This window comes from Bombina bombina, chromosome 5 (genome assembly GCF_027579735.1).
Source record: "Bombina bombina isolate aBomBom1 chromosome 5, aBomBom1.pri, whole genome shotgun sequence".
NCBI classification, from domain to species: Eukaryota; Metazoa; Chordata; class Amphibia; order Anura; family Bombinatoridae; genus Bombina; species Bombina bombina.
The window spans coordinates 433450727-433476865 of NC_069503.1; the positions used below are offsets into that span (position 1 = coordinate 433450727).

At 41.2% G+C, this 26139-nt stretch overlaps 1 protein-coding gene across 1 annotated transcript in view; it reads left to right on the forward strand.

The window, feature by feature from the left end:
* The window catches only part of COL6A6 (collagen type VI alpha 6 chain), a 308945-nt gene that overhangs the window by 126116 nt on the left and 156690 nt on the right, over window positions 1–26139 (forward strand). Inside the window, exons 17-20 of the mRNA XM_053715748.1 lie at window positions 12373–12417; window positions 12521–12574; window positions 15336–15398; window positions 19357–19422. Coding sequence (XP_053571723.1) covers window positions 12373–12417; window positions 12521–12574; window positions 15336–15398; window positions 19357–19422 — 228 coding nt within the window. The remainder of the gene's footprint in view (window positions 1–12372; window positions 12418–12520; window positions 12575–15335; window positions 15399–19356; window positions 19423–26139) is intronic.

Below are 26139 nucleotides of genomic sequence, written 5' to 3' on the forward strand. Positions count from 1 at the left end.
CATCTACAAAATTGTGACTATATATTTCTATTGAAGTCTTACTTAATAATAATATAATATATTATTAAGAAATATACTTAAACTGGATTTTAACAATACTGAAACTGTAAAGCATGAACCTGCTTCCTTGCAACATTTTCTAGGAGACCTTCAAACAAGATTGCGCTTTTGTGATTGGGGACTCTAAGTCCAAACATGGTCACGACAGTGTGTTTCAAAGTGCTTGTACCTTCCATATTGAACTCACATTTATGAAGGCACATTCTGGTTTAGGAGTTTAATAGGCATAAGCACTTTGAAACACAGTGTCATGACCGCATTGGCACTTAGTGCATGAAGGCACGTCCCCTGTAAAACATGGTTACAAAGGCACAATCTATATTTGAACGTCTCCTAGGCAGTTTCAATTTTGCAAGGGGGCAGAGTCATGCTTTATAGTTTAATTCATGTTAAAATCCAGTATAAGAAGATATCATGTCCTTTCAATGGAAACCTATAGTCGCCATCTTGTTCATGCCAAAACAGAATTAGTCATTTAAAACACATTAAAAACAAAATATTGTTAAGAACAATAGCTCAGGATGTTTAAAAGTGACATGTTCAGGGCCGGCGTTTGGTATTAGGCAGAATAGGCAGCCGCCTTAAGTCACACCAGCAGGGGGGCACGCTGAGAGTGGTGCCAACTGCTGAGGATAAGTTACACATAGACAGTTCTGTTCTACAAAGTCAGCTCAGTTTTCCTGTCCCAGTGGGCTGGCCCGCCTAACTATTGCTTATAGTAGTTATAGGCTGGCTGTCTGCCTATGGGAATGTGGGCGTGTGAGTTGTCAGAGCGTCAGCGTGGAGGAGGCAGAGCTCACTTGCGCAGCTGCCTGCTGCTGCCCACTCTTAGGACTACCCTAGCTTCCTCCTTCCTATATGATGTGATGTCACTCACTCAGAGCGAGGGAGAAATTGTGCGGGAGCGTGATGAGCCACCTGACTCGTGAAGTCAGGCTCAGGCTCACACACACACTGCACCATCTAGAGGCTAGCCACGTGAGGTGAGGTCAGGTGAGTGATGTTGCTGCCCAAGACAGAGACGGCCGGCCCAGCCCACAGTAGACAACAAGGAGTGAAGAAGAGAGACGACTCGTGATGAGGTAGGAAATGGAATGGTGCATGGTGGGGGTCTCTGAGGGGGGCCGGAGGCCGGAGTGGGCATACTTCCAGTGTTAAATGTAATATGGCATCAATTGACAGTTGACCTGAAGCAGCCAGCGCCTATTTACAGTAAAGGATTTGTGTGTCACAGTCACAGACAAATCCTTTAATGTATAGTCGCTGGACGCTGGTTGCTCAGGTCAACCATCAATTGATGCCATATTACATTTATCAGGAAACTGGAACATCATTATACTACTACTATATATGTACTGTCGGACGGTGGACAAAATCACATGACTGATGGCTTATAACTAAGGATTAGGAAATATTTATTTTACTGGTCTGACTGTGAGTGAGAAATATTATATTATCACTGTACCTCCCTCACAGGCTGTGTATCTGCAGCACCAGGGAGTTAAGTTACAGAGGTAACTGCCCCCTACACATGAGCTAACGGGTTACTATTTACTGATCACTGTACCTCCCTCACAGGCAGTGTAGCTGCAGCACCAGGGAGTTAAAGGGACATTAAACCCAAAAAATGTCTTTCATGATTCAGATTGAGCATACATTTTTAAGCAACATTCCAATTTACTTCTATAATTTAATTTGCTTAATTCTTTAGATATCCTTTGCTAAAGAAATAGCAATGCACATGGGTGAGCCAATCACATAAGGGAAATATGTGCAGCCACCAATCAGAAGCTACTGAGCCTATCTAGATATGCTTTTCAGGAGAGAATATAAAGAGAATGAAGCAAATTAGATGATGGAAGTAAATTAGAAAGTTGCTTAAAATGGTATTCTCTATCTGAATCATGAAAGAAAAAAATAGAGTTTACTGTCCCTTTAAGCTAGAGATAACTGTCCCCTACACATGAGCTGACAGGTTACTATTTACCAGTGTAGCTGCAGAGCCAAGTTAAGCTAGAGAGGTTAAAGGGACATTCCAGACAAAATTGGAATCCACATGGATGCATCTCAGTTTTGAATAGCATTTTTGTACTATACATGTATTAGCAAAAATGTTTCTAATAAAAACTATAGCTGTTTTAAAAGTGTATTTAAGTATGCACCGTGCACCAGCATTTTAAACACAGCACTTTCTCAGAGAGCCTTAGGTGATTGTATCATCTAGTATAGCATGATATAAGCCACACTGGCATTCTGAGCAGCTGCACTATTTCAAATGCTGGTGCACTGAGAATATCTAGCTATGCTTCACATGCACATGCAGAGAACAATACTATCACTCTATCACTAATAACTTTTACTAGAAGCATGTTTGATCAAACATATATTCCTTTCTAATCTCCATCTAATAGCTAAATAAATATATATATATATACATATATATATATATATATATATATATATATATATATATATATATATATATATATATATATATATATATACACATACATACACACACACACAGTAATATTCACACCTCAACTACTTAATAGACTTGTGCAGCCAACAAATTTTCATAAAGAATATTCATTGGCTGCACTTTTAAGTATTTGTTTAGTTTAAAACAAAACAAATACTAAATTTTAGTTAAACATTTACATTAGTTTTCATTAAAACAAATGTAAATGTTCAGAGTTACAGGTTCACCTGTAGCAGTTAATACTTACCTTTTGCACGCTGTAGAGCACACTAACCCGATCCTCTTCTTGCCAGAGCCCTGGCCACACAGCAGGTTTAACGCTCTTGACTCACAGGACCTGCACTAACTTTATAGTTGCTGTGTCAACATGAAATGAATATCCTTTTATCATTACGAATGTACTGTATATTCTTAAGGAAACTAAAGTACATCTATACTACTTAATATGCTTACTGCTATTGCAGAGAATGATGTTCCTATCTTGGTTATTGTTGCAAATCTGATCATCCACATTAAAAGAACAAATGAGCAAAGATAAAGTGAGGGAAAATGAGAAGGGATAGACTGGCTCAGAGAAAATTAACTAACAATTATTAACCCAAGCCTTCCTGTAAGAAAGTGGAACACGTACAAATGTCAGATGTATTTTAAATAAACAAGCAAAATAAATAATACATTCATATTGCAATAATGTTTCCCTTTCAATAATAAAACATTTGATTAATTGTTGAAATGTTACATTTAATTGTCCTTTAAAGCAGGAAATAAAAAGCCATTTGGGGAGCAAATGTTAGATACATTGTAATCAACTTCATTATGACCTTGATTTGTCTATTCTAGTAACAAGTTTGTAATAACTCTTAGAAATAGGTTAGGTGGTGGGAGGAGTTTGGCTAATTGAAAAACAATTACAGCAAAACACATTTTTTTTTAATACGTTTGCACTTGACTGATTATAGAAATGTCATGTAATAAAAAGGTTTAATGCTCATTTAAAGTAAACATTCACTTTTTATTCAAATGCCAGAAATGTCATAATGTTTTCTTCTTGCTCAAATGCACAAAATGAAAGAGATTCCAAATTTAAACTTTGTGTCATGAGATTATCAGTGAATTAACTTATAGAATAGACTAAAACACATCATACTTCCACACTGAACTAAGCATGGTGCCCTGCTGGGCACATTACATGTATTACATATTATCACCCAGCATTAGGTGTGCAACAAAAATAATTAAACAATATTTAACATAAATCCTAACACTAGCACCATAGAAAAACACCTCACCTAGGGCCCAATGTTTGAAGGATTGGATAGATCAAGCAATTTTTAACAACTATTTAGATCTTTTTTTTTTTTTTTTTAAATATCATTTTTTATTAGGGAGAGCAAAAACAGAGCGCACAGAGGACACATAGATTCAATGTACAGTTTACAATTAGTAGGTAAGATTACAGTATATAACAATAGCAGGAGTAAACATAATCATGAGGAGTGCTATTCTCTGATACATATTGACATTTCCGTCAGCCATTGATCTACGAGTGAGTATAAAAGTTACCTCTGTACGTGTCTGCCATCCCCAGGCATTTTAAAGTATTTTTTTATAAACCAAAACGTTCCTAAATACACTAACCTAATAGCTAAAAAAAAGAAAAAATAAACTAAACTACTACTAAACCACTTAAGGCCCTACTATGGGGCCGGTCGAGGTCGAGGCCTGGCAGAGGGAGAAAAAAAAAAAAAAAAAAAAAAAAAAAAAGGAAAAAAAGAAGAGGGGGGGGTGGGGGGAAGGGGGAAAGAGGAGGCAGGTGGTGTAAAGGGGTAAGCGCGGTGCTTTGGAGGACGAGATGCGGGTGTGTGTGGAGCGCAATGCAGGGCCTAAAGCTAAGCCACTAACCATGCCCCTGAAGCAGGTGAGCCCAGTCACCCCTTAAAGTACTTTCCATAAAAATCACAGAGTCTTTAAATGGCTTGAGAATGAGCCTCTGTATTTCCAGTTCAAAGGTGAGGATTAATCTGCGCCACTTACGTAAGAATAGGCCCAATCTGTTCTGTACATCTATCCTGACGTCCATTTGCTCAATGAATAATTGGGATTGTAAAAGGTTCTTAAAGCCTTTAAATGAGGGGCCAATGTTGTTAATCCAGTGTTTCAATATGTGTTTCCTAGCCACGAGCATGATTAAGCTCAGTACTGAGTCATGTTGTTTGTGTCGGTCATCCCAGCATAGGAATATGATAGTTTCGGGGCGTATCTCAAGCTGTATCTGGAGTTTTTGTTTCAGCCAAAATTGGATTTTACCCCAATATTGCCTGATCGGAGGGCAATCCCATACATAGTGGAGTAGATTAGGGTTATCTAGTGAGCATTTAGAGCATTTATTTGTGTGGGTGGGAATCCACTTGGCCATAACTCTGGGTGTGAAGTATGCCCTATGTAAGAAGCGTACTTGGGATTCTCTAAGCGTGGCTGATAGGGTTGCTTTCCTGGTTTTTTCCATACTATTCTTAATTTCCACCCATGTAGTCTCTCCCAGTCCCTCTCTAATCCAGCCTGTCTGTATAGATGGTTGTAACTTTGGGAGGTGGTGTTGCAATAGGATTTGATATATTTCTGAGAGAGAAAACCTGCCCATGGCATATAGTGATTGAGTGAGGCGGAAAGGGGATCCCTCCCAGAAATCTGTTGTGTCTCTGACCAGTGTTCCAGCATAGTGACGTATCTGGAGGAATGCATAAAAGTGAGTTCTTGGCAAGCCATAGTCCCTCTGTAGGGCCCCAAATGTCGTGAAAGTTTTTGTTAGCGGATCAAAGAGAGGCTTGAGAGATTTTATCCCCTTCGCCTCCCAAATCCTGAAAGGCAGGGTATCAGATCCTGTCGGAAAATCTGGGTTACTCCTGATAGGAAGATAAGGCGAAGCGTGGCAGGTTTTGCCTAGATATTTGTGGGCAAGAAGCCAGGCCTTCAGGGGGTCGCTGAATAGAGCGTTGAGACCCAGGTTCTTCAAGGCCTTCATGTTTGCAAGATGCGGAAGGTAGGCCAGGGAAATATCCCCCAGCACTGCCTGCTCCAGATCTGGACGACAGAAGTGATGGGTGCCTACCTGCCAATCCACTACCAGACGAATCAGAGCGGCCCAGTTGTAGAGCCGGAAATCAGGGAGTGCTAAGCCTCCATTAAGGAATGTCATATTAAGTTTTTCCCTCGAGATCCGTGATTTTTTCCCTTGCCAGATGAACTCTCGTGTTGCAGAGTTTAGAAGCTTGAGATCAGCTTTGCTCAAGAGTAGGGGAAGCATTAGAAGTGGGTATAAAACCCGGGGGAGCACCACCATTTTAAGCAGGGCAATTCTTCCCGTCAACGACAATGGTAGGGATCTCCAACTGTTCATTTGGGCTTGTAGTTTAGCACATATGGGGGTTAGGTTGTCAGCATATAGCCTATTGGGGTTGGCTGAAATCTTAATACCGAGGTAGGTAATATTATGTTTGGCTATTGTAAAGGGGTAGTTCACCCCAGAGGTGGATTTCCTATTTAGCCAAAGGATCTCCGACTTTTGTACATTTATTCTATAACCCGAGAATAGGCCAAAATTCTTAAGATCATTCATGATATTAGGCAGGTGTCTCTGAGGGTCCTGCACAAAGAGGAGCATATCATCGGCATATAGTGCCAAATGCTGTGGAGATCCTGCTATATCCACACCCGGGAAGGTCTGCCGCAGTTTAACGGCCAGGGGTTCTAACGCTATATTAAAGAGTAGGGGCGACAGGGGGCACCCCTGTCTTGTGCCCCTGTGCAGTTGGAAATCAGGCGAGAAGACATTGTTAACAATCACATTAGCCGTGGGCGAGTGGTAGAGATTTTTGATGAGAGTGAGAAAGGGACCAGAGAAGTTGGCTTGGGACATAGTGTGAAGAAGGTGGTCCCATTCCACCCGATCAAAGGCCTTCTCTGCGTCAAGCGACAGCAGGAAGGCCTCCGAGTCAACTGTCTCCGCCTGTTTCCTCGAGCCAGACCAGAAGAGTTGAGCTATCTGTAGGACCCTGCGTACGTTAACTACTGAAGAGCGCGCATGCATGAAGCCAGTCTGATCTTCATGGATGATAGTGGGTAGTATGAACTTAAGTCTCTCGGCGAACAATTTAGTAAGGATCTTATAGTCCGCGTTTAGCAGGGATATCGGTCTATAAGATTCGGGTAACAGGCAGTCCTTCCCTTCTTTATGAATCAAAGTGATGGAGGCCGATACAAATTCTGGGGAGGGTGCCGACTCCTCTCTAAGGTAGATAGAGAATAGATCCACAAGAGAGGGGGTGACCTGTGACTTAAGTAATCGATAAAATTCGATAGGCAATCCATCCGGACCTGGCGCCTTGCCCAGAGACATGGCCATGATGGTTCTCTCAACCTCATCCCTCGCTATCGGAGCATTCAGTTTATTTAATTGCTCCTCTGAGATTTTTGGGAGTTCAACAGATTCCCAGAATCTGTCTCTCACTTCGTTTCCCGAGGGGAGCTCACTTGCGTAAAGGGTAGAGTAATAGGAGGCAAAAGCCTCCGCTATTTGATTGGAGTCTTTGAGCACTCTGCCACCCGCTCTTAAAGCAGCAATGTGTCTGGAGGAGTTATTGAGCTTCACTAGGGTAGCCAAAAGCTTCCCGGATTTATCCCCATAGCGATAGTATTTACCGCGAGTCCGGAGGAGCGCTTGCGAGGCCTGGTGCGCCAGAAGCGCATCGTATTCTGTTTTGGTACCAACATATTTATGGTAGGAATCGTTGGAGGGGGTAGAACAATATTCGCGGTAGGCCTCTGCAAGGTTGTTCCTCAAGTTAACAACCTTTTCTAGACATTGTTTCTTTCTCCGGGCTAGGTAAGCAATAATATCCCCCGAGAGCACCGCTTTGGCCGTAGTCCAGAAAAGTTCTGGAGTATGTATGTGTTGGATATTATTTGCCTTGTAATCATCCCAACAATGCGTTAGGTAGGCTTGGAATTCCTGGGATGTTACAAGATATCTCGGGAAGCGTAGAGTGCGTCTGTTGCCAACCCTGGGAGTTATATCCAGAAAAAGAGCTATGGGGGCGTGGTCAGAGACAATAATCTCGCCTATTTTAGTATCGATGACTCGGGTGATTAGAGAGTTTGAGATCATGAAGAGATCAATGCGTGACATAGAGGGTGTGGCCCGGGATACGCAAGTGTAGTCCCTACCATCCGGATTAAGCTGTCGCCAAATGTCTGAGATATCAAGGGAGGTGGATAAGCCCCCAAACACATCTCTCTCAAATTTATCTGATACCCTAGGCAGGCTTCTCTCTGTGCATCTGTTGGGATCTTTAAGCCTATCACAGTGAGGGTTTGGGGCCAAATTGAAATCCCCTCCTAGAATGATATGAGTCCCTAGAAAGGGAATGAGTGTCGTCAGTATGGAGTCCCAGAATTTCCTATCTTTTTGATTAGGGGCATAGATGTTACATAGTGTGTAGATGTTGTCTGAGGTGCGAATCTTTGCGACAATGAATCTACCTTCAGGGTCTTTAAGTGTTTCCAGGACTTCATAGTTCAATTGTTTACCAAAGAGTATGGCCACTCCTCTGCTAGCTGACTTGTATGAGGCATACTCTACTCTACCCACCCAGTCAGTCTGTAGTTTACTGTGTTCCAAGTCCGAGAGGTGTGTCTCTTGTAGAAACACAATCTCCGCTCTTTTTTTCCTGAGGTGTGTTAGGATCGATTTTCTCTTGATGGGGGAATGAATTCCCCCTACGTTCCAAGAGTACAGATTAAATGTTTACTACTATCAATGATCCTGAGGTGGAGACTACATGGATGGCAAGGAGGTGTACAGTGCATACGGCATAGTAAGTGGAAAAGAGAGACATCAGAGAAAGGGTAAGAGCATAATCATGAAGGAGGGAAGGGGGGGAACGGAAGAGAGGGGAGAGGAGAGGAGGGAGAAAAAAAAAAAAAAAAAAAAAAAAAAAAAAAGGGGAGAGGAAGTTCACACCTCATACTTTGGTGACCTCCCATGGTGCGTGGCAAGACTCCCGGTTCAGCCTCACAGCACACCAATCCCTCGCCAGACCTCGCCAAGTGGAATTTCTCCTTTAGTGTACCATGACTGCTACACTGTAAAAAAGAGTATATGTTTGTCATTGAAAACCATTCTAACCCACAACTCAAAACATAACCACTAAAAGGTGGCGTGTTGCAACAAGGACATTTACCTTTAGATTTATGCATAAATAACAGAAGTACAAACACGGCAACTCTAACAAGGGACTCAAAGTGGTCCTCATAGAACAGTTTTACCCTTGGATTCCATGGCAGAGATTTAGTTTTAACATAATTGAAAGTAGGTAATATATTGAGACAAAAACAGTGTTCTTTATACTGGAATCTGAATGGAGGTGGTTTCCAAGAGGTAAGTATAACAAAAAGTTCAAAACATTTCATGCAGAACTGTGTGAGGGGGAAGCACCCTAGTCGACCCTCTCTATTCTTCAACTGGGGCCTACATTGCGTCTCACCCTCCCGCATCTCACTAGGGGGACTAGGACCAGGGACCCCAGCCCGCTCAAGATTTTTCCCCAGGGAGAGGCTCAGTAGTAATACGGTCAACTGGGTCAGTGTCAATACCATTCCAGCCATAGTGTTAAATTGTAGATGTAGTAATTAGGTATAAGGGTTTAAATACAGTAAATATGAATCTATCAGAGCCATTCAGCCCTCACCTTCTCTCATCTGTCTCACTGGGCTACGCGTGGGGCTGCGTACAGGGGGTTCATAGTTATCAAGGAACTCCTGGGCGGCTGTTGGGGAATCAAAGAATCTAAGGCCCCTGGGGGTGACCAGTTTGAGTCTGGCAGGGTATAAAAGATACGCTTGTCTGCCCTCCCTATGCAGTCGAGAGCAGAGAGGCGCGAATTCTCTGCGGCGTCTCATGAGATCCGCAGAGTAATCCTGAAACAACAGCAATCTCGCATTCTCAAACACCAGCTCATGCAATTTCCTGTAAGCTCTCAGGATGGCTGTTTTGGTCTGAAAATGTAAGAACTTTATCATTATGGGACGGGGTTGTGCCGGGTCCTGACCCCCCCTTTCCAGGCCCACTCTGTGTGCCCTCTCCACTCCTCCAATTAAGTCTTTAGGAGAAAGTTTTAACAGAGACGGCAGAGTGTTTTCTACGAAATGAATTAGATCGGTTTGTTTGATGGATTCGGGGAGGCCAAGGAGGCGCATGTTATTGCGCCTCGATCTATTTTCTAGATCATCTATTTTTGATTGGAGGGTTGCGGTTTGTCTCTCTAGTTGCTCTATCTTATGAGTGGTGGTGACATTAGAGTCCTCCAGGTCTGAAATTCTACCCTCTGCCTCCCCCATCCTGGTGGAAAACTGTTTAACCTCACCCGCTAGGGTGTCTACTCCCCTTTGAAGGTTGTCAATTTTAGGCATAAAAAGCATGGTAATTTGTTTGACAATGGGGTGTGTATCTAATAATTCGCCTTCTAGTGGAAAATCAGAACTGTGGCCTTGTGTAGTAGGGTCATTTGTAGCCCTGTGACGGCGGTCATTAGCTTTATTGCGACTCGCCATTGGTGTGTTAGTTAGGTATTTCTCCATAAACCAATGAAAGATATGAGATAGATGGGTAGTGATAGAAGGGCAATATCTGGGAGCAGTGTTAAACTTGGATAAGATTCAGTTGTGAACCTCGCCAGCAGGGGCACTAAATCACAATCAGGCAGTCAAATCTCGCAAGAAACAGCACCCCTGAGCATGTCTGGACTGAATGAAATATAGTATGTATGGTTAAGTGCCAGTGTGAACAATGTCAAAATCTAAGATTTAAGTTTCAAAAACCCACACAGTGTATACAGACAAACATTCACAAGGTCAGAATAAACATAACAGAATACTTTGGTTGCTGGGGAGAGAAAAGGGTTATGAACAGAAATTATTAGCAGTACAAAATTTCAGGTTCTATACAGCAAGCTCCACAGAGAAACAAATGTGGTGGCCTGCAGCAAGGTGTCCACACATTCAGTATCCTAAGGATAGGAGACCAAGAGTCCTTGTATGTGCAGCTCAATAAAACAGGTGACTGTATGGTTAAGTGCCAATGTGAGCAATGTCAAAATCTAAAATTTGAGTTTCAAAAACCCACACAGTGTATGCAGACAAATATACACAAGGTCTGAATAAGGACAACAGTATACTCTGGTTGCTAGGGAGAGAAAAAAAGGATTATGAACAGAAATTAGTAGCAGTGCAAGATTTCAGGTTCTGTACAGCAGGCTCCACAGAGAAACAAATGTGGTGGTGTTGCAGCAAGGTGGCCACACATTCAGTATCCTAGGAATAGGAGACCAGGAATCCCTGTGTGTGCAGTTCAATAAAACAAATGGCAGTAGGCTCCACAGCCAAGAATCTGGGATCGCCGGATCAGTTCTGCCTCAAAGCTGCTGAAGGGTGACAGGAGGCTATGCAGTTTAAAGGAGGCCTAGCATGTTAGGTAGGCTCTATTAGTTTAGTTTAATAAGAGGCTCTGTAGGAGTTGGGATCAGGTCTAGCGGTATTTGCAGTGTCCCGGAGGAGCGTGGGCTGCTAACCCTGCTAATGTAAACCCGAGGCCTCCCAGTGATTAGTGTCCCCAGAGGGAAGAAAAGGGAGAGCTGGTCATTGGTGGATGGGCCTTGGGTGGAGCGGGTGTGTCCAGCACTGAGTAGGGGGCCTTCAGATAGGGCAAAGTAAATAGGCTTACCCCCGGTGGGTCCTGTGGCTCCTGTTTGGCGTCTGCTGCAAGATGGGGCCCCTCGAGAAGGAGTCGCGCCGTTTCGCGCCAAAAGAGAAGTTCCGTGGCGGAGGCGATCTGCGGTGTGAGTCCCTTTCACCAGACCCTATTGAGCAGTCTGGGGGGTGATGTGAGGTAGCCCGGTGTTAATGTCGGCAACTGCCGCGATCCCTGGTTGCTGCAAAGTGAGCGGTTTCTCCCCAATTCAGGGTGGGGGTATGCCACGTGGGGCCAAGATGGCTGCTCGTCAGAGAGGAGATGGTCTCACCCGGTCCGGGGAGGGTGTCAGCCCAGATGATTGTAGGCCGGATTCTAGTGGTACTCCGGGGGTCAGGTATTACCCCTTAGCTGTGGACTGTGTCCCGGTGTTTAGCAGCCCAAGCGGCAGGTCACAGTGGTGGAGCGATGTTAGCTCTCCTGAAAAAGACAGAGGGGGTCCCAGACCTAGCGATCCCTCCGCTCCGGGCAGCTGTATCTGCCAAGGATTTTTCAGTGGGCACCCGGTCAGCAGCAGGGCAGGCAAGAAGTAGTTTCAGGGTGAAAACAAGTGTTCCAGGTCACTTTTTAAAAGTTTTCATGTGGATTCCGAGCGGAGCTCAATTCACCTGCTGCCGACCGCGGCGCCCGCCCACCGGAAGTCCCATCCTATTTAGATCTTTTAACAAATTTTTCATAGTTCTATTTGTATCCTTTGTTAAAAATAATCTTAGGTGAGCTCAGAAGCTCCATGTTAGCCATCTGGCAGTAATGTTGACAACAATGATATAGTTTACAAAGCTGTACACTCTGCTACCATAGACTCCTAAAGACAAATTCACGCTTCTAAGTTCCTATCAGCCTACCTATGTTTATTCTTTAACAAAGGATAGCAAGAGAACAAAGCAAATTTGATTATAAAAGGGGAAATTTGTTTAAAATTGCATGGTCTATCTGAATCATGAAAGTTTAATTTCTTTTTTATTTACTGTCCTTTTACATTTTATGTTGAAGTTTTAAAATTGTTAAGATTTTCTAATAATTTTAGAATGAAGATGGCGAGTCTGGTATCAATGGAATCCCTGGCGAACAGGTATTTTCTTTTCTTATAGACTCATTGTATTTTTTCCATATTTTAACACTGGCAAGCTCATAAGAGTTTTTTGTTTTTTCCTCTGATATTTAACTTTTTATAGGGGCATCCCGGGCTTCCTGGAATCAAAGGAGAAGAAGGGGAATCAGGAGAAGCAGTAAGATATTCTAAATATAAATATGACCTTAATTAAAAAAAAAAAAAAGGCAGATGCTGAAAAATCCTCAAAAAGTTGAGCAATTAATGTGGGTCACATTTCAAGTCTTTCATATCATTGTTCTCAAACTTTAAAAGTTTGTATGTCATTTTGAAGGAAGTTTGATGCTACATATTAACACCCATTCCAACCTATAAGAATTTAACATGAAAAAACAATATAAAATAAATTAGATTTGGCTTCTATTTTTTAGCCATTCCAATCCACTTATTTAGCCATGATTTGAGTAAGTTAAGGTGCCCAGATAATATATATGATATAACAAGGAAATCTTGTTAAACACATAAAGTGAAAGAAAGTTAACACAAGGGCATCTATTTATCAAGCTGTCAACTGCAAATACGCTGGAATTCCGCAGGGTATTTGTGGCGAGCCTGATTCGCCTTAGTTATCAAACCCTACAAACCGGCAAAAGTAGGATTTAGTGACGTAACATACGATCCGCCAGACTCAGTCCGACACAGATTGATGCTTACGTCACTTCAGATGTTCCGAATGTAAGTTCGGCACAATCTGACTACTTTTACTAGTTAACAAATATCTAGCAGGTACGCTCAGAACTATTCCGGCCCAGCGTACCTGGTTTTCAATCCGCCGCCCTGGAGGCCGCGGATACCATAGGAATCAATGGGAGTCGGAAAGCAGCGAAAGCAGAAAGGCAGAAGTCTTCATCCAGACGGCATCTTCTATCTTCATCCATCCAGCGTGGAGCGGCTCCATCTTCAAGACATCCGACGCGGAGCATCCTCTTCTTTCGACATCGACTGTAGAATGAAGGTTCCTTTAAATGACGTCATCCAAGATGGCGTCATTTCAATTCCGATTGGCTGATAGAATTCTATAAGCCAATCGGAATTAAGGTAGGAAAATCCAATCAGCCTATTGGCTGATTGCATTAACCAATAGGATTTTTCCTACCTTAATTCCGATTGGCTGATAGAATTCTATCAGCCAATCAGAATTGAAGGGATGCCATCTTGGATGACGTCATTTAAAGGAACCTTCATTCTACAGTCAACGTTGAAAGAAGAGGATGCTCCGTGTCGGATGTCTTGAAGATGGAGCCGTAAGTTGACAGGTTGATAAATAGATGCCAAGGTCTTCACACATCCTAAAAGCAAATGATACAATGTTAATGTGATAGGAAACCTTCTCGACTAACTGTTTTAAGTATCAATTATGACTGCATTATGCCAGAATGAAGATTTTTATATAGGTATAGATAAATATATATTTTACAAAAAATACATCAGGTATATTTAGAAATATATATTTAAAAATAAAAAGATTTTCTTCTATGTGAAGAACATTGGAATGTAAAATATTTATAGCTACCTTAGGGTTAGTGCAGTCGGTCTAATGCGTGTTGGGTTAACACACAAGCAAAAAAATGTTTTTCCAGTTTGCGGGCTCTACTGATGTCTATGGGGAGAAGAAGCTAACGTGGTTATGATAACCGAAGTACTGAAGTTAGCATGCGTCGGCTTTCACTTGTATGCAAACATTTCACTTTAAATTTGTAATAGGAGCTCTAGCCCACACTTTATTTTACTTCTGGCAGTGTTTGTGTGTGCGAGCAAAAGCGATAAATAGTGCTCCACTTGTAACCTGGCCTTAGATATGCCATTGCTGGCTCTAGAAGCAGGCTCCTTGTTTGAATGAGGGGCACACATAGTATATGTGCATATGCCCATCAAACAGTCTTAACATTTATTAGGAGCAATTTTGCTAAAACAAATATATTTAAAAAATATCTCCATTCAAAACTGAAATGCACCCCTACACATTTCAGTTTTGACTATTATATCCCTTTTAATATATAGCATTGGTTCTTTAGGCACATTTATCCACTTTAGTGATCCCCATACTACTAACCTCCAGAGCAAGTATTCATCTTAAGGAAGAGGACTAAAAACCAGGTAGCAAAGTAGATAAGTTGTCTTTCTTCTCAGAATGGAAACTACAAGACTGCAGCATAAAAAAGTAAAATGTATTCCACATTAAAATAAGATTTAAAACATTTCAGCAATGAAACTGCCTTCCTTAGGATCCAGTTTAAAATAAAACTGATCTGTAGTAACCATTTGGGGTTTATTTTCCCCAAATCACCCACATATATAGCATAATAAGAATCCACAATCAACGTGACATAGACATTTCTCTATCTGCTGGGGTTGATCAATCATCTTATTAGTTATAATTTAAATTAAAGATAACTTGAAAATCATGCAAAACATTTCACATGGTTCTTCAAATGGATTGGAATAATTGGGGCTGATTTATTAATGTGCGAGTGGACATGATACGATATAGCGTATCTGGTCCACCGCACATCGATATATGACAACAGCATACGCTGTCGGCATTTATCATTGCACAAGTAGTTCTGGTGAACTGCTGGTGCAATGCCGCCCCCTGCAGATTCGCAGCCAATCAGCCGCTAGCAGGGAGTGTCAATCAGCCCAATCGTATAGGATTGGGCGGATTGATGTCCGCAGCCTCAGAGCAGGTGGACAAGATATGGAGCAGCGATCTTTAGACCGCTGCTTCATAACTACTGTTCCCGGAAAGCCTGAAGGCTCCATTCAGAGCTTGATAATTCGGCCCCATAGACTGATGTATAGTAACATAGATAGGGTGCATTGTTTGTCATATTGTATTATTAATATTAAATAATGTTTATGTCCATGTCCATTATCAGGGAAGTCCTGGTCCAAGAGGTCCATCAGGAGAACGTGGAAGTACAGGACTACGAGGAGATCCTGTAAGTCATTTCACACGGTCTGTTTTTGTTTTGTTTGTTTTGTTTACAAATATCTTCATCACAGATATAACTGCAAATAAATTACTTTGGGCTATTGTAGTATAGCTACATCCATCCTCAAGGAAGTTAGGTAAGCTATATAAATTTACCAGACATATTTTAGCCATGGTTTAAAATAGGGAATTATCATAGTTTGTTAGTCATGTAATTAGTTCATCGACCTGCTGAAATATTGCACAAATTCTGAGGCAGCACTTATAAACGCATACAGTATGTGCAAAAGCAAAATCCTTCTCATTTTAATGTAATAAGCTTTAGGCTGACCTGCTGTACTTCAAAAAATTTCTTAAAGACAAGAAGTGGAAAACCTTTTTCGGCAGTGTGCATCTAAATTAATTAAGTGTCCATAATACCTTTTATTTTAAGTTTAAGCAAATTATAAAGAAACATTCCCTTTATATTTTCTGTTAAACCTGGAATATACAGTGTATATATATATATATATATATATATATATATATATATATATATATATATATATATATATACACAGTATATCCAGGTGTGAAAAAATGCTGCAAAGTAGGGATGCTTTTAAAAATAGAAATGTTAATAGCTTATTTTTTATTAATTAACAAAATGCAAAGACAGTGAAAAGATGAAAAATCTTAATAAATCAATTTGGTTTGACTACCTGTTGCCTTCAAAACAAAACAGCATCAATTCTTCTAGATACACTTGCACAAAGTCAGTGATTTTGTAGGCAGTCAGGTGCATGATTACAAAATTATACCAAACAGGTATAATCATCTAATCATCTAATAATCATCAATTTAATATGAAGGCTGAAATAAAATCATTTACTGAAACAGAAACAGCTCTGTAAAGGAATAAAACTGGGTGAAAAACAGCCAAACTCTTCTAACAAGGTGAGATTGTTGAACATAGTTTAAAAGTCAAAAGTCATACATCATGTCAAGACTGAGCACAACAACAAGACACAAGGTAATTATACTGCATCAGCAAGGTCTCTCCCAGGCAGAAATGTTAAGGCAGACAGAGGTTTCCAGATGTTCTGTACAAGCTCTTCTGAAGAGGCACAACGAAATGGGCAACATTGAGGACCGTAGACACAGTGGTCATCCACAAAAACTTAGAACAGCAGATAAAAGACATATCATGATTACTTCCTTTTGCAATCTGTCTCATCAGCTCAGAATTGGCAGAAACCAGTGGAACCGTGCTACACTAATTTACTGTCCAGAGAAGTCTGGTCAGAAATAGTCTTGATGAAGACTTGTGGCCACTCAACTATGCATGAAAACAAATGAATTGGTGCACAGAAAAATGGTGCAGAATGCAGGTTGTTGAATGAAGGGGGGGGGGGGGGCAGTACAAAAATGAGCGTCTGCAGGCAGTCAACAGTGAAGCATGGTGGAGGTTTGGGGCTGCATTTCTGGAGTTGGGGATTTGGTCAGAATTAATGGTCTCCTCAATGCTGAGAAGTACAGGCAGATACATTATCCAGCGCTACGGAATTTGGCGGCGCTATACAAATAAATGATAATAATAATAAGGAAGGCATCTGATTGGCCTCAAATTTATTCTGCAGCATGAAGAAGAAGAAAAAACATGGAAGGGGGAATGCGCTAAGGATAACAATTATGGTATCTACAATTGGATATAAAGTATAGGTAATACCTAATGACAAGGTGTGTATAGGCGTCAATATAAGTGTGGATATCTAATATGATAATAAATACAAAGATGTAATATATAAGAATCTGGGTTTACACTGACATAAGAAACAACTAAGTGGGAGTTAGAAAATAGGCTTATTCTTGACAATTCTTATTACAATTAAAACAATAATATGGATCTGGATCTTATACAAATAAAATATAAAAATATGAAAATAAAGAACTATAATAATCTTAGGTGGACCAAGTGATAAAAAAATCAAAAAAACATATGAGGCTAAAAGTGTAAATTGCCAGCAAAAAAAAGAGAACAAAAAGGAAAAAAGTGTCCAAGTGCTGTGTTTATCCGTGTAAATTCCCAAAGTAATAGGGGACGAAATCAGTAGTGAAAGTCAATTATGTTCTCCAATTGAATGTACATATACATAGGATAGTGTCCTTTAAGTGGTGAATATTATATTCCAAAGATAGTCGAATAGTGCTATAAAAGTACTTATCACCGCTGGATAAGTGGTGTGGAAATAATTCAATGTCCTGTGTCTCAGCCTGTTAGTTAGTGAAGCTGCATGATCACACAGACATCTGTTGCTGGCTTGTAGAGTAGGTCTCTGTATAAGAGAAAGAAGTTACTTAATGGGGCATATTTATCAAGCTCCGTATGGAGCTTGATGCCCCGTGTTTCTGGCGGGTCTGCAGGCTCACCAGAAACAGCAGTTATGAAGCAGCGGTCAGAAAGACCGCTGCTCCATAACCTGTCCGCCTGCTCTGAGCAGGCGGACAGACATCGCCGGAAATCAACCCGATCGAGTACGATCGGGTTGATTGACGCCCCCTGCTGGCGGCCGATTGTCCGCCAGTCTGCAGGGGGCAGTGTTGCACCAGCAGCTCTTGTGAGCTGCTGGTGCAATGCTGAATACGGCGAGTGTATTGCTCGCCGTATTCAGCGAGGTCTGGTGGACCTGATCCGCACTGTCGGATCAGGTTCACCAGACCTTGATAAATAGGGGCCAATGTCTCCAATGTATGCCGGTTTCAGAAGTAGTGCTGAGTCTTTTCTCTTCACTCGGTTTCTCAAGATGATGCCGTAGCCGGTGTCTGTTTAGACAGAGGCAGAATCTGCTTTCCTTTTTCCTAGAGTATTGTAGAGCATGACAATGACCCCAAACATATAGCCAAAGTCATTAAGAACTATATTCTGCGTAAAGAAGAACAAGGAGTCCTGGAAGTGGTGATAAGGCCACCACAAAGTCCTGATCTAAACATAATCATCATCGAGTCTGTCTGGGATTATATGAAGGGATAGAAGCAACTGCAGTTGCCTAAATCCACAGAAGAAATTTGGTTAGATCTCCAAGATGTTTGGAACAACCTACCTGCCTAATTCTTAAAAAAACTGTGTGCAAGTGTACCTAAAATAATTTATACTGTTTTGAAGGCAAAGGTAGTGGAATTAAATATTGATTTGATTCATATTTTTCTTATGGTTCACTCACTTTGCATTTTGTTAATTGAGAATAAGATTCTGTATATTATGATTCGTAAGAAAAATTTTTTAGTAAGCACTACAATCATATTCAATGAAACCAAGCCACATCGTGGTAGCACAGAGTGCCAGAAAATTTGGGGCCGATATATCCATTGTCGGACAGACGGACATTGATAAATGCCAACAGCATATGCTGTTGGCATTTAACATTACACAAGCATTTCTAGTGAAATGCTTGTGCAATACCACCCCCTGCACATTCGCGGCCAATCGGCCGCTAACAGAAGGTGTCAATCAACCTGATCGTACCTGATCAAGCTGATTGCTGTCCGCCACTTCAGAGGTGGCAGATGAGTTAAGGAGCAGTGGTCTTATGACCGCTGCTTCTCAACTTATGTTTCCGGCGATCCTGAAGGCTTGCATGGAAAGTGCTGCATTCGCAGCATAATAAATCGGCCCCATAATCATTTCTTTTTGATACAAAAAAAAAAATACATTTTGAAATGTATTTTACAGCAGCATGGAATTGATTGTTTAATGCATTAAAGTGAGTGCTTTAAAGGGAATTATTCAGTTTTAAATTTAAGAAATAGATGCATTTCTGGAGATGAAAGTTTAAATATAAGATATAGATGACAGACAGTTCTAGAAAATTGAAAAATGTTGGGCTGTTCTGTCACTAATGTGAGATAAAATATATATTTTTACTGATTGATATGATTCCCAGCAGCAGAATGATTGTATTTAAATATAAATGTATTTTCTTTTACAGGGCAGTCCTGGAGTTGATAACAATATTCCTGGCTCAATGGGTGTCAAAGGAGATCCAGGGATTGAAGTAATTAGATTTTGGTTGCATGCTTTATTTTCCTAATGATGAACCTTTCCCAGTTCCCATAGACTTAGTATGATGCTGGTAGAAAACAAGTAGGACTTAGTTTATACTTGAGATATCATTATCTACAACAATTGGTGGTCAGTTCCCAAAAACTATAACTCAGAGAAAGACCCAGTTTAAATTGTGAATAATATCTCAGTAACCAGGCAAACACAGGAAGTAATTTTCAAAACAAGAGTAGAAATCATCAAGATAATTTAAATTGCATTAAAACTATAAAAAGGTGTGTAGTTTGTAAACTAGCTCTTATTATGAAATAAAATACGTGTTAGGCTTAGCTAAGGTTTTTGACTTACATTGAATGGCTCTCAGTTTCCACTTAGTATCTAGTCCATTTAGGATTAGCGCAAAACATCCAAACACACAAGAAAGGCTTCATTTATAAAGCAAATGATTGCAGTTGTTGTACCCTTGCAGTGCACTTCTGCTCATGCCAGCCTGTACCAACAAATTAGCAGGGGTGGCAGATTACAATCATCCTGAAGTGATTTCTCCAGGATCTTTGAAAACCCTGAATTCCATGAGACTAGGGGGAGCTGCACAAGTTTTTACTCGGTTAGTAATAAATGTGCACAGCTTATGCTGCCTCTTAAACACTAAATCCAAACAGACAGTTTCCCTGACTGGGAACCTTGTTGATTCATACTTAAAAGGGATATGAAACCCAAAAACTTTATTTTGTGATTCAGACAAAGCAAACAATTTTAAAAATGTTTCCAATTTACTTCTATTATCAAATTTGCTTCATTCCCATTGTATACTTTGTTCAAGAGACATCTAGGTAGGTGTCTGGAGCACTACATGGCAGGAAATAGTGATGTCATCTAGTGCTCTTGCATATGAATAACATTCTTGCAAAACTATTGCCATATAGTGCTCTAGACATGTGCACAGTCCTGAGCTTTTATCCCTGTTTTTCAACAAAATATAACAAAGAACAAAGACAATTTGATAATAGAAGTAAATTAGAAAGTTGTTTAAAATTGCATGTTCTACCTGAATCATGAAATTAAAAAATTGGGTTTTTATGTTAGTTTAAAGGGACAGTGCACTGTGATTTTTCTCACCTTTAACCCCTTAACGACCGAGGACGTGCCAGGAACGTCCTACAAAAAAACCCTCAACAACCAAGGATGTTCCTGGCACGTCCTCTGGGGTTTGAAGCTCCCAGGGTATTGCAGTGATGCCTAGATATTCAGGCGTCACTGCAATACCCTTTTTACCCCACCGATGCAGATAGAGCATTGGCCATCGATGGGGCTGATCGTTGGTGGGTGGGAGCTGTAGTAGGCGGGTGGGTGGCCCTTTGATGGCGACATCCGTCTGAAATATCTGGGACCGGATCCTCAAGTGACGCGGTTACAGCGGGGGGGGGGGGGAGGGCGCCACATTTACCGGCGATCAGTAAAGAAAAATTGAAAGGAGGGAGAGGGAGGGTGGTATCAAATGTGCTAGGGAAGGGATCTGGGAGTGGAAGGGTGGGTAGGGTATTGAGGTGGGGCAGCTACACTACAGAAAATATAAATTGTTACTTTTAAAAATAAAAAAAACTAACAGACAGCTGCCAGTACCCAAGATGGTGGCAAATAGATAGAGGGTGGAGGGTTAGAGAGCTGTATGGGGAGAATCAGGGAGGTTGGGGGCTAAGGGGGGATCCTACACAGCAGAATATTTTTTTTTAGGAAAAAAACAAAACAAAACTTTTATTTTAGTACTGGCAGATTTTCTGCCAGTACTTAAGATGGCGGGGACAATTGTGGGGTGGAGGATGGAAGAGAGCTGTTTGGGAGGGATCAGGGGGTGGGATGTGTCAGGTGGGAGGCTGATCTCTATACTAAAGCTAAAATTAACCATACAAGCTTCCTACAAGCTACCTAATTAACCCTGCACTGCAGCAGCATTTAGCGGCCTTCAAATTACCAAAAAACAACACCAAAGCCATATATGTCTGCTATTTCTGATCAAAGGGGATCCCAGAGAAGCATTTACAACCATTTGTGCCATAATTGCATAAGCTGTTTGTAAATAATTTCAGTGAGAAACCTAAAATTTGTGAAAACGTTTGTGAAAAAGTGAACGATTTTTTTATTTGATCGCATTTGCCGGTGAAATGGTGGCATGAAATATACCAAAATGGGCATAGATCAATACTTTGGGTTTTCTACTACACTACACTAAAGCTAAAATTAACCCTACAAGCTCCCTAATTAACCCCTTCACTGCTGGGCATAATACACGTGTGCTGTGCAGTTGCATTTAGCTGCCTTCTAATTACCAAAAAGCAACGCCAAAGCCAAGCCATATATGTCTGCTATTTCTGAACAAAGGGGATCCCAGAGAATCATTTACAACCATTTGTGCCATAATTGCACAAGCTGTTTGTAAATAATTTCAGTGAGAAACCTAAAGTTTGTGAAAAAAATTGTGAAAAAGTGAACGATTTTTTTTATTTGATCGCATTTCGCTGTTAAATGGTGGCATGAAATATACCAAAATTTGCCTAGATCAATACTTTGGGATGTCTTCTAAAAAAAAATAATATATATATATATATATATATACATGTCAAGGGATATTCAAGGATTCCTGAAAGATATCCGTGTTCCAATGTAACTAGTGCTAATTTTGAAAAAAAAAAATGGTTTGGAAAAGTGCTACTTGTATTTATTGCCCTATAACTTGCAAAAAAAGCAAAGAAGATGTAAACATTGGGTGTTTCTAAACTCAGGAAAAAATTTAGAAACTATTTAGCATGGGTGTTTTTTGGTGGATGTAGATGTATAACAGATTTTGGGGGTCAAAGTTAGAAAAAGTGTGCTTTTTTCCATTTTTGTCTCATATTTTATATTTTTTTTTACAGTAAATTATAAGATATGATGAAAATGGTATCTTTAGAAAGTCCATTTAATGGTGAGAAAAACAGTATATAATATGTGTGGGTACAGTAAATGAGTAAGAGGAAAATTACAGCTAAACACACACACCGCAGAAATGTAAAAATAGCCTTGGTCCCAAACGGACAGAAAAGGTAAAAGTGCTGTGGTTATTAAGGGGTTAATGTGTTCCCAATGATCCATTTGACATGCTAGAGTCTATCAATTCCACTGTGTTGCTGAAAATCACATGTGCAATAATGAAAATCAGAAATTGCTTGTGCACAACAAACCTCCATGTCATACATCATTATTTCTTTTGAAGAGCGCATCTACAATTGTAAGCCCCTGCGGCAAAATTGCGCTGTGGCTTAACATAGCTTTTATTTACTTCTGGAATAGCAGATGCGATCCACTATGCACATGTGTGAATCTATGATGGCCTACAACTGTGCATGCGGGCCACCATGATGGTTTTACCTAGGTAGAACTTCATTATAGGGCCTCCTGTATAATAAAAAATACTTGTGGGTTTGGCAGAATTAAGAATATTGAAGAGAAAACACAGGCAAACAACAAGTATCCTTTAGTAGGTAATAAATACAAATAGCATTAATATTTAGCATTATTTTGAAATAGATTAAAATGTTGGTTTGCTATCCCTTTAAGGGCTAAAAAAATAAATAAAAAGTAGTTGAAATTCATGTCTGTAAGAAAAAACAAAAAAAAAATGGTATTTAAGTGCACGATTCTCTAAATATCTCTGGTCTGGTGAGAACAGATGCCCCATCAGTATTATGAGGCTCCTCAGGAATTGTTTTAAAGGGCATTTTTATTTTAGGGACTATTTATCCCATTAAGGAGAGTTCACTATTATTTTCTTTATGTAAAAAGAGACAATATAGTGCTCAGTAAAATAAGCTGATAATTTCTCTCCATCCTGGGAAGTATTTGAAAATCAGCCCCTAGTCTCATTATGCTTCAATGACATATGCTGACTAAGCTTTTCTTAAACCAATGACACCGCAGTGTTTAATAACAGAATTTATGTTTACCTGATAAATTACTTTCTCCAACGGTGTGTCCGGTCCACGGCGTCATCCTTACTTGTGGGATATTCTCTTCCCCAACAGGAAATGGCAAAGAGCCCAGCAAAGCTGGTCACATGATCCCTCCTAGGCTCCGCCTACCCCAGTCATTCGACCGACGTTAAGGAGGAATATTTGCATAGGAGAAACCATATGATACCGTGGTGACTGTAGTTAAAGAAAATAAATAATCAGACCTGATTAAAAAACCAGGGCGGGCCGTGGACCGGACACACCGTTGGAGAAAGTAATTTATCAGGTAAACATAAATTCTGTTTTCTCCAACATAGGTGTGTCCGGTCCACGGCGTCATCCTTACTTGTGGGAACCAATACCAAAGCTTTAGGACACGGATGATGGGAGGGAGCAAATCAGGTCACCTAGATGGAAGGCACCACGGCTTGCAAAACCTTTCTCCCAAAAATAGCCTCAGAAGAAGCAAAAGTATCAAACTTGTAAAATTTGGTAAAAGTGTGCAGTGAAGACCAAGTCGCTGCCCCACATATCTGATCAACAGAAGCCTCGTTCTTGAAGGCCCATGTGGAAGCCACAGCCCTAGTGGAATGAGCTGTGATTCTTTCGGGAGGCTGCCGTCCGGCAGTCTCGTAAGCCAATCTGATGATGCTTTTAATCCAAAAAGAGAGAGAGGTAGAAGTTGCTTTTTGACCTCTCCTTTTACCGGAATAAACAACAAACAAGGAAGATGTTTGTCTAAAATCCTTTGTAGCGTCTAAATAGAATTTTAGAGCGCGAACAACATCCAAATTGTGCAACAAACGTTCCTTCTTTGAAACTGGTTTCGGGCACAGAGAAGGTACGATAATCTCCTGGTTAATGTTTTTGTTAGAAACAACTTTTGGAAGAAAACCAGGTTTAGTACGTAAAACCACCTTATCTGCATGGAACACCAGATAAGGAGGAGAACACTGCAGAGCAGATAATTCTGAAACTCTTCTAGCAGAAGAAATTGCAACCAAAAACAAAACTTTCCAAGATAATAACTTAATATCAACGGAATGTAAGGGTTCAAACGGAACCCCCTGAAGAACTGAAAGAACTAAGTTGAGACTCCAAGGAGGAGTCAAAGGTTTGTAAACAGGCTTGATTCTAACCAGAGCCTGAACAAAGGCTTGAACATCTGGCACAGCTGCCAGCTTTTTGTGAAGTAACACAGACAAGGCAGAAATCTGTCCCTTCAGGGAACTTGCAGATAATCCTTTTTCCAATCCTTCTTGAAGGAAGGATAGAATCTTAGGAATCTTAACCTTGTCCCAAGGGAATCCTTTAGATTCACACCAACAGATATATTTTTTCCAAATTTTGTGGTAAATCTTTCTAGTTACAGGCTTTCTGGCCTGAACAAGAGTATCGATAACAGAATCTGAGAACCCTCGCTTCGATAAGATCAAGCGTTCAATCTCCAAGCAGTCAGCTGGAGTGAGACCAGATTCGGATGTTCGAACGGACCTTGAACAAGAAGGTCTCGTCTCAAAGGTAGCTTCCATGGTGGAGCCGATGACATATTCACCAGATCTGCATACCAAGTCCTGCGTGGCCACGCAGGAGCTATCAAGATCACCGACGCCCTCTCCTGATTGATCCTGGCTACCAGCCTGGGGATGAGAGGAAACGGCGGGAATACATAAGCTAGTTTGAAGGTCCAAGGTGCTACTAGTGCATCCACTAGAGCCGCCTTGGGATCCCTGGATCTGGACCCGTAGCAAGGAACTTTGAAGTTCTGACGAGAGGCCATCAGATCCATGTCTGGAATGCCCCACAGTTGAGTGATTTGGACAAAGATTTCCGGATGGAGTTCCCACTCCCCCGGATGCAATGTCTGACGACTCAGAAAATCCGCTTCCCAATTTTCCACTCCTGGGATGTGGATTGCAGACAGGTGGCAGGAGTGAGACTCCGCCCATTGAATGATTTTGGTCACTTCTTCCATCGCCAGGGAACTCCTTGTTCCCCCCTGATGGTTGATGTACGCAACAGTTGTCATGTTGTCTGATTGAAACCGTATGAACTTGGCCCTCGCTAGCTGAGGCCAAGCCTTGAGAGCATTGAATATCGCTCTCAGTTCCAGAATATTTATCGGTAGAAGAGATTCTTCCCGAGACCAAAGACCCTGAGCTTTCAGGGATCCCCAGACCGCGCCCCAGCCCATCAGACTGGCGTCGGTCGTGACAATGACCCACTCTGGTCTGCGGAAGGTCATCCCTTGTGACAGGTTGTCCAGGGACAGCCACCAACGGAGTGAGTCTCTGGTCCTCTGATTTACTGGTATCCTCGGAGACAAGTCTGTATAGTCCCCATTCCACTGACTGAGCATGCACAGTTGTAATGGTCTTAGATGAATGCGCGCAAAAGGAACTATGTCCATTGCCGCTACCATCAAACCTATCACTTCCATGCACTGCGCTATGGAAGGAAGAGGAACGGAATGAAGTATCCGACAAGAGTCTAGAAGTCTTGTTTTTCTGGCCTCTGTCAGAAAAATCCTCATTTCTAAGGAGTCTATTATTGTTCCCAAGAAGGGAACCCTTGTCGACGGAGATAGAGAACTCTTTTCCACGTTCACTTTCCGAAGATCTGAGAAAGGCCAGGATGATGTCCGTGTGAGCCTTTGCTTGAGGAAGGGACGACGCTTGAATCAGAATGTCGTCCAAGTAAGGTACTACAGCAATGCCCCTTGG